At 40.0% G+C, this 9,667-nt stretch overlaps 1 protein-coding gene and 1 pseudogene across 1 annotated transcript; one reads left to right on the forward strand and one right to left on the reverse strand.

Annotated features, from left to right (window-relative positions):
* The first annotated feature begins 2,066 nt into the window (after positions 1–2,066).
* On the forward strand, positions 2,067–3,754 carry LOC146368907 (tripartite motif-containing protein 16-like). Its single transcript, XM_084911366.1, has one exon. It carries the CDS (start codon positions 2,124–2,126, stop codon positions 3,318–3,320), a length of 1,197 nt encoding a protein of 398 aa, XP_084767492.1. The 5' UTR covers positions 2,067–2,123; the 3' UTR covers positions 3,321–3,754.
* A 1,009-nt stretch (positions 3,755–4,763) lies between these two features.
* LOC146368908 (uncharacterized) lies at positions 4,764–6,484 on the reverse strand (annotated as a pseudogene).
* Between the last annotated feature and the right edge of the window lie 3,183 nt (positions 6,485–9,667).

Genomic DNA, 9,667 nt, shown 5'->3' on the forward strand with positions numbered 1-9,667 from the left:
TTTAAGTCAGACAGAGATTTGAATATGCTTTATGCTCGTTTTAGTTCTTCTGAACTGAAACAGAAACTGAAAGATACTCAACACTTCATCACTGAACTCAGCGATGTCCAAAAGGCCTTTCATACAGTTAATGTGAACAAGAGCCAGGGCCCTGATAACATTAGTGCCGCCTAATTAAATCTTGTGCTAAAGAGCTCAGTCCTAAATTTCAGGTTATTTTTAATAAATCCTTTCAAATACAAAATGTGCCCTCGCTTTGGAAGGAAGCTGTCGTCGTTCATGTCCCTAAATCTAGTCGTCCAAACGTCCTGAATGACTTCAGGCCTGTTGCCTCACCTGAGTTGTCATGAAAGTCCAACAGAGGAGTGCAGGACGCGCTTTTGACTCGACTAAATCTGATTCTTAAACATGCAGAGAGTAAAGGGACTTTTGCAAGACTTCTTTTCATTGATTTTTCTTCTGCTTTTAATACAATACAGCCCCATATTTTAATGAAAAGACTTTTAGAAGAGTTTGAAATCAGGAAAAACCTGGTTTGCTGGATTTTAGATCTTTTAACTGACAGGTCACAAAGAGTGAGAATAAATGGGGTTCTGTCTGACCCAGTGTTCTCCTCCACAGCTTCTCCTCCAGGGTGTCTCTTATCGCCCTTATTATTCATTCTCTTTACAAACATGTGTCAGAGCAGATATGAAAACAGGGCCATCATTAAATTTACAGATGACTTTGTTATTGTCAGCTTACTGAAAGAGGGTGAAACTCACCACGGTCCAATCATTGATGACTTTGTTCAGTGGTGGGAGGAGTCTTATCTCCAATTGAACATATCTGAAACAAAAGATATGGTTATTGATTTTAGGAAACAACAAAATGGGCACAGAGTCACTTTAATTAAAGGTCAGAAAATAGAGCAAGTGCAATCATATAAATATCTTGGGACCATAATCAATGAAAAACTGAACTTTTATTGCAAATCGGTCTGTAAAAAGGGTCACCAGTGCCTTTACTGCCTCAGGAAACTTGCTCATTTCCACATCGACCGAAAGATTTTAACTTTGTTTTCTTGTTCTTTTATTGAGTCTGTTTTATCTTTTTGTTTGGTGGCATGGTTCAGTCAGACCTCTGTCACAGAGAAAAATTGACTGAATTAGTTAGTGAGATGGTCCAGTCGTCTGATAGATGAGTCACAGGCCTGTTTAGACTCCCTGTACTCTAAACAGGTACCACAGATGGCTTAATCAATCCTTAAAAATGGTTCCCATCCTCTACGGGGTGGATTTAGCTTCTTTCTTCAGGACGGAGGTTTCTAGTTCCAAGATGCAGGACAAAGCATTATAAAAACAGCTTTGTCCCTGCTGCTGTCACTGAACTCAATAAGAATTGTTTTTGATTTGATTCATTTTGTTTAATTACTAAATATGTGTTTTGTCAGGTTTCATTAGGTGTGTGTGTTTGTGAAGGGAGGCCAAATGCTATCATTGTTCTGTAAAGCAAATTTACCTGTGGGTATAAATAAAGTAACCTTAACTTAAAGCTAATAGGAGGTTGTGAGGTCACTGCCTCCACCTGATTATGTAATTAACCAGCAGACTGGTACGTTTATATATAATATACTATAAGTTATATCATTATAATTATGTGTATATCATATTTCTTATGTACATTTTAGACCTGGGAGCAGAAATGCTGATGAACTGGTTTTTATTCAGGAACAGGCAGAGCGTCCTCTCTTCCTGGCTCCATGTCTATAATTATGTCACACACTGATTCGCTCTCACAAAATCACCAAAACACAGCACAAATCCCACCAATGATTCAATTCCTTATAAATTATTGAATCAGGTACTGAAGCAGTGACGTGCTGAATGAAGCTTCAGACGTCATTGATCACGTGACTCTGTTCAGACAAACCAAGCCTCAGCACAGCGTTTCTGAAGCAGTGTGTTGATTTTTTGACACATGTGCCGGAGCTTCAGCTTCAAACGGGCCGTCACCATCAGAGTTGCTGGAACCATGTCCCACTACTGGCTACTCTGTTTATATCCTCCACATTTCAAACACACAAGCTGGTGGAGCCCTCCAAGAAGCTTCAGGAGAACATCTGCTCTCGTCATGATGAGGTGATGAAGATGTTCTGCCGTACTGATCAGCAGAGTATCTGTTATCTCTGCTCTGTGGATGAACATAAAGGCCACGACACAGTCTCAGCTGCAGCAGAAAGGACTGAGAGGCAGAGAGAGCTGGAGGTGAGTCGACAAAACATCCAGCAGAGAATCCAGGACAGAGAGAAAGATGTGAAGCTGCTTCAACAGGAGGTGGAGGCCATCAATCAGTCTGCTGATCAAACAGTGGAGCACAGTGAGAAGATCTTCACTGAGCTGATCCATCTCATCCAGAAAAGAAGCTCTGATGTGAAGCAGCAGATCAGATCCCAGCAGGAAACTGAAGTGAGTCGAGTCAAAGAGCTTCAGGAGAAGCTGGAGCAGGAGATCACTGAGCTGAAGAGGAAAGATGCTGAGCTGAAGCAGCTCTCACACACAGAGGATCACATCCAGTTTCTACACAACTACCCCTCACTGTCAGCACTCAGTGAGTCTACAGACTCATCCAGCATCAATATCCGTCCTCTGAGCTACTTTGAGGATGTGACAGCAGCTGTGTCAGAGGTCAGAGATAAACTACAGGACATTCTGAGAGAGGAATGGACAAACAGCTCACTGACAGTCACTGAAGTGGATGTTTTACTGTCAGATCCACCAGGGCCAAAGACCAGAGCTGGATTCTTAAAATATTCATGTGAAATCACACTGGATCCAAACACAGCAAACAAACAGCTGTTATTATCAGAGGGGAACAGAAAAGTAACAGCAATGAAACAACAACAGTCTTGTTCTGATCATCCAGACAGATTCACTGGATTGTGGCAGATCCTGAGTAGACAGAGTCTGACTGGACGTTGTTACTGGGAGGTGGAGTGGAGAGGGGGAGGAGTTTATGTAGTAGTCGCATACAAGAATATCAGCAGAAAAGGAGGGGGTAATGAATGTTTATTTGGACATAATGAAAAATCTTGGGCATTAAATTGTATCAACAACAGTTATACATTTATGTACAACAACATCCAAACTCGTGTCTCAGGTCCTCGTTCCTCCAGAGTAGGAGTGTACCTGGATCACAGAGCAGGTATTTTGTCCTTCTACAGCGTCTCTGAAACCATGACTCTCCTCCACAGAGTCCAGACCACATTCACTCAGCCGCTCTATGCTGGACTTTTGATTTATGATTATGGAGTCACTGCTGAGTTGATTAAAGTGAAATAGACTGAAGTCTTTCATATTGTGGGTTTAAATCTGTATTTTAGTTTCATTTTATTTTCTCTCCATCATTTCTGCACAGAGATCAGCTGTCAGTCAAACATTATGGGTGGTACCTCCACATCTTCTAGTTGTTCTCTTGATGTTTCTGAGTTTTTAAAGGAGATCTTTCCTGTGACTGTTTATGGAGGCTATCACTGCTCATCATCATTTTGATTTACTAAAATATTTCTCCACATGAAAATGTAAACTTCTCTATCCTCTAAATGTTTCTGGAATATTTGTATTGAAAAATGTCAACATTTCTCTTTATGAGTATGGCAGACCATGTGTGTGTGTTTGTGTTTGTTTTTGTCAAAATCATCAAACAAATGAGGAAAAACTGTGATTTTAATGAATGAATTCATATATTGTGTTGATGTTTTATTGTGTGAATAAACTGGAAGGTTTGACTATAAATCAAACTTTGAACAAAGTCTTTTCTTCTGTCTTCATTCCAGGATCTCACTCAAATCTGATGCAGAAAATATGAAACTAATCTGAGAGAATAACTGAAGCAGTTTTCCTCCTGAAGCATCACAAAGTTCAGAGTTCATGTTTAGAGCAGAAGATTCAGCAGTCGCTCTGTGACCTTTCAACTTTCTTCACTAAAACAGCTTCATTACAGAGAAACAAGTCACATTTTCTTGATGTTCTTAAGTCCTTTCAGATGTTTTTAATGGTCCTTGAATGCAGCATCAGTGTCGCAGGTTTAAAAGGTCACTTTCTGTTGTGTTCAAAGATTTCCTTCAGATATGGTCTTTAATCAGTAAAGCCAGTGATACAGCAGTGTCATTAGCTGTGTTATTGGCACCAGGCTGTGTTTATGTATGTATTTAATTCTGTCTGAGGATGTCTTCAGCATGAAATGATCATTTGCTCAGCTGCTGTGTCTCAAACGACTCCTACAGTCTTTGCTTATGTGACCAACTTTTAAACAACCAAAACAAATTCCCCTTTCCTTGATAAAAGTCAGCTTATCTCGATGCATTTTAGCTTTAAACTGCTTACAATTCTCTAGTAAATGACTGCTGTGTGAACAAAACAAACAACTATGCAGAACAATGGAATTTGTTCTGCTTCCAGTTGATTGAGTTTTGACTCCTGGAACCGTACTGACATTAGTGGCAAAACTACTTCCCTTTTTTCTTTGCTTGGTGGAACTTGAAACTTTAAAGCTGCTTCCAGATTGTGAGTCTTGGATGTTGCCAAACACTGGATCTTATGCTACTTTCACCTGTTTTATTATGAAGGCAACCAGATCAGTGAACACTGCTCTGTGGCCATTTTGTTCCTGCAGTTCATAGGCAACAACTCTCCATTTTTCCCTCAATTTGTATGGAAGTTTCATAACAATCATTCTCATATTTGAGGGCAAATCCAACTCCTTCATATAAACAACTTGCTGTGTTAGATTCGAACATCCTTGAAGAAAAAGAGAGAATGACTGTAGACCTTTCACATCCTCACTTTTAATAGGTGCCCAACTCACAATCCTCTCCATATATGCAGAGGCAATTTTATTTCCGTTCCCAAAATGTTCTTCAAGAAGATATTTGTCTGTGGAATAGCCCTGCTCAGGAGGTAAATGCTGACAACTATGCACCAAGTCTTTAGGCTGCCCCCTAGTGAACTGCTCTAAAAAATGCAAACAGTCGCTCCAGTTATCAGTTTTAGCTTCCACTCCATTTTCAAAGGCATTCATAAATGATCTGTACTGTAAAGGGTCTCCATCAAACATAGGGATGTTTCTAGCTGGAAGGACAGAAGATAAGTTTTGTTTTACAAGCAAAGTAGTGATGTCATTTTGTTTTTGCATAATATTGACAATCTCCTTCGTGCAATTCTCAGTCAAAGTAGGAGACTGAGGCTGTGTTTGCTGCGTCACTTGAGCTGAATCATCAACTTTTACCATCACCTCATCCACCTGATGTTGGTTTTGACTTTGTCTAGGTATGATTACTTGTGATTCAGATGCAGAATTTGTACCAGAGTAATCTCTTTCTGCCGGAACAAATGTATCAGCACAAGGATTTAAATTAGGCGCTTCTTGTACGTGCCCTCTTTCAAAATAAGAGTTCATTCCATCAGAACGCTCAGAGCTACAAACTGAGTTTATTTTTAAGACACGAAGCTTTGCCTTAGTTGCTGCCAACTCTGTTTCCAAGGATAATTTCTCCTTTTCTTTTCTCAGTTTTTCCTCTTGCGCTTCAATAGAATGTTTTTCTTTAATGCAGCGAGTCGCTCCATGAGCGCTGCCTTGTCAGCCGCAGCTTTAATGCGTGCGGAAGATGTTGATGAAATTCGACTTTGCTGTGACAATGTTTTCGAAGGTGGCTTTACACTTGAGATATTAGAGACACTGTCTTCAGGATTTATTTCATCCAAACTTTCAACAGCTTGATCATTAAGAGCAGTATTGCTTTGTTCAGTATACGGCTCGCCTGCTTGCTGCAACCAAACCTTTACTTTGTCCATAAAAACAGAGAATGCTGTCACCTTAGACTGAAAATGTGCGCTTTGCCTTTTCACTTCATCTTCTGGCAGTGGCAAACTTAAAAAGGATTCTTGCAAAGCGTTTGCATCTTGATAGCATTTAATAAACTTCCCAAATTCAGAAGACACTTCCTTAACCTTCTCATGTGAGGTCATTAAAGCAGAAATTTTCCCCATGTACTTAGATGCTTGCTTACACATTGAACTCCGCTTTTCTTGGCATGTCTTTATATACAAATCCAAACCTTTTGGCGTAAATTTGATGCTTCTTTTCTCTGCTTGCATCTGAGTGTCATCCTCTTGTTTACTCTCTTGTTTACTCTTAATATCCGACATTTTTATTGTCCTCTTGGATTATTTCAAACATTATAAAGATGCACAGCACACTGAGAATCCATAGCATAAAGCGCAAACATGATTGCAGTGAACAAACATTTCCACAGAGGGCGTTGGCATGTTTCAATTAGTGATCCTATTATGCACAAATTTAGTACATCAAAACTCAGTTCATCAGTCTTTGTAGTGAAATAATGTCTTTAAACTCCAATAGCTTCACCGTTTTCCTTTACGGCTTAAACAATATTATCACTCACCAGCTTTGATGAACGAGTGACATGTTGATCCAGGCTTCAACATCAAATCCGTCTGGAGTACTTACAGATGATCCAGTAACTTTTGTTCGAGTTCGACGGTGATCCTTGAAATCCATATATCCAACATATCCATTAATGAAGGATTATTCCTTTGTCCACGGGCAGGTTTTTTACTTTTTGTAGTGGCAATTCCTTTTGTTTGACAAACCAAACATCCCACAGTTAAAGGTCCACAAGCCACTGCTGCACTGAGATAATATTTCGTACGCAGGCAAAAGAAGTCCACTGTCCAAACTTTAAAGTTGCGTTTTTATGGTTTCTTTTATCCAGTTTGGCAAGCAATAACAAGATCCATTTTTAGTTACTTCCTGCTGCTTCTCCTGCTCTAGTACAAAACCATAGGCTCACCCCAGTGCATGCTGGTCCTATACCAGTGTCTTTATTTATAGAAACAAAATGGCCCTACAGCTTTTACTGACTAATTTAACAAGGTAACATCAAACAAACAAAACATTGAAAGAAATATTAACCTACAAATAAACTTGTAAATAAACCCCAAAATATAAGTAAACTAACAACAAACTTTAACTAATTTCAAAATAATAAAAAATAAGAACAAATAGCTCCAACAGAAGTTATTGCTGCAGACTGAAGGTTCTGTAAACTACTCAGTCATAGAATGATTACGATATTGAACTAAAACAAATGCCTGAATCCTAAATTATGGATATCCTATTGTGGTGATCTGAAATGTAACACTAAATGTGATTAAAACACTAAAACTCTGGATTCCGGGGCTGAACGACCGCGGGGATCACCAGCCCGAGGAAAACACAAAATACACATGACTCCGTGAGAAAGACAAGTCATTCTTGAATGAAGACGTTGATCAGACACATTTAAAATGTAGCCAATTGTGTTTATTATTAAATTATTAAGGAAATAGAAAAGCGGGGGAATAGAAAAGGGGGGAGGGGTGGGGGGTAAAGAAGAGGGTAAAGGAAAGGGATAGAAAGGAGGAAAGAGATAGAGGAGAGAGAACCCCAACTATGCCCTCTGAGCAAGCACTGGGTGCGACAGTGGATAGGAACAACTCCCTTTAAAGGAAGAAACCTATGACAGAACCAGGCTCTAGAGGGGGCAGTCAACTGTCGGGACTGGTTGGGGGGTGAGGGTGAAAGAGAAAGGGGGGGTGGGGGGGGGGAGATGGGACAGGTGTTAGGAGTTAAGGTGAAAATTACGATGCAACGGTGGAGGAGGAAGACGGGGTGACATCAGCAGAAGGAAAAGTAGAAAAAGTAGAAAAAGCAGGAGTGCTCTTTCTCCAGAAGAAGCGGAAGCGTTTTTTCTTCTTTTCCATCATCTTTTCCACGAGCACTTTTTTCTCTAGGATGAGGGTTCGTAACTCATCAATTGTTTGTGTATTTTCCTTCTCGAGTTTCCTGCATGTTGTCTCCACTTCTTCTAATTTGGCTTGTTTTTCTTCGAGCCTTTCTTTCAGTTCTTTACATTTGGCCTCCTGCATAAGCTTTGCCTCGTGCATCTCTGTATAACTGTGTTGTAATTTGTTGTGTGCGTCTTGTAGCTGCTGACTTCTCTCGAGTTCTTGAAGTGTACACTGCAGGTCTTTGCTTGTTTTGTCTAGTTGCTGCTTTAACATCTGCACCTCAGTGTTTTTGCACTTCAAGTTGTTGGAAAGTTTCTCCAGTTCTGTGTTTTTTCTCAGCATGTCACTGAGCTTACTCTGCATCTCTGAGCATTGTTTTTGCACTTTTTTCTTTTCCCCCTCCAGCTCAGTTGTTTTGGAGTTCAGTTTGTTATAACGGTCTTGCAGTTGTTGGTTTTTCCTCTCAAAGTTCTGGAGAATTTGTTTATCTTTTTTCTGCTTTATTTCCCGTTGTTCTTTGTCTTGAAGCAGCTCTTGATATTTGTGCAGCGTTTCATCAAGCTTTACCTGCTGCGCTCCGTATTTTTCCTGCATGCCTCTCTGGTTTATGTCCAGTTTTTCTTTCTCTTCAAGGATTTCTTTATTTTTTTGCAGAGCTTCATCAAGCATTACTTGCAAACCTTGGTTGTGTTTCTTGATGTTCTGAAGCTCACAATCCAGATCTTTCTGTTTCGTGTCATGCTGTTCTTTGTCTTGTAGGAAATCCTTATTTCTTTGCACTGTTTTATCAAGCTTTATTTTCAGCGCGGTGTATTTTTCCTCCACGCCTTCAAGCTTGGAGTCCGTTTCTTTCTGTTTAATTTCTAGTTGCTTTTTTTCTTGAAGCAACTCTTTATTTTTGTTCAGTGTTTTTTCAAGCTTTGCCTGAAGTCCTTTGTGCTTTTCCTCCATGCCTTGCAGTTTGCGCTGCTTTATGTCCATTTGTTCTTTTTCTTGGAGGAGTTCTTGATTTTTTTGCAGAGCTTCATCAAGCTTTATTTGCAAGGCTTCCTTGTGTTTCTCGCTGTCCTGAAGCTTGCAATCCATATCTTCCTTTTTCATGGTCTGTTGCGCTTTCTTTTGAAGAAACTCAACCCTTCCTTTCAGCACTTTTTGATTTATCTCAGTGCCTTGGAGTTTTATGACCAGTTGTTTCTTCTCTTGGAGGAGTTCTTGATTTTTTTGCAGAGCTTCATCCAGCTTTACTTGCAGCTCCTGAATCTTTTTTCCCCTCTCTTTCTCGTTTTTCTTCTGTTGGAGGATTTCTTCTGTTGGTTTTTCTTGTACTTTATTAAGCTTCGCTTGGAGCTCAAAGTTCCTCCCCCGCATGTCTAGGAGTTCCATTTCTTTCTCCTTTTGAATATCCTCCTTATCAAGAAGCTGTTTGAACAGTCTATCTACTTCGGCGGTCCTTCTCTCACAGTGCTCTCTCAGTTTGATAATCTCCGCTCGTTGTTTAAAAAAACTTTCCCAGATGTAACTGGTGTACTCTGACTGGGGCGGGTGTCGCGTATTGTGATTGCTCATGAGATTTTGCTCATGCATTTCTTCCGAGCACATCTTCTGCAGTTGAGTATCGTCTTCTCGATTGCAAAGAGGAGCGCTGGGCTTTACGTTTTCTCTTTTTTTCTGTTTTCTTGGAGACATGTTGGAATCTGTTAACAGTGACTCTGAAAAGGATCGAAAAAAAAGGCTTCTCTGGCGAACGTTTAAATGCTGCACACATAAATGCTGCGAATAACGGACTGAAAGTTCTTGCGTCTCACCCCTATTTAAGGGTTTTAGGATCAAAGGATCAA

Source organism: Perissodus microlepis, chromosome 18 (assembly GCF_051167445.1).
Source record: "Perissodus microlepis isolate ML-2025 ecotype Zambia chromosome 18, ASM5116744v1, whole genome shotgun sequence".
Classification (NCBI taxonomy): domain Eukaryota; kingdom Metazoa; phylum Chordata; class Actinopteri; order Cichliformes; family Cichlidae; genus Perissodus; species Perissodus microlepis.

Excerpts from the sequence above, each read along its gene's own strand:
- LOC146368907 (XM_084911366.1), top strand. The coding sequence starts at position 2,124 with ATGAAGATGTTCTGCCGTACTGATCAGCAGAGTATCTGTTATCTCTGC.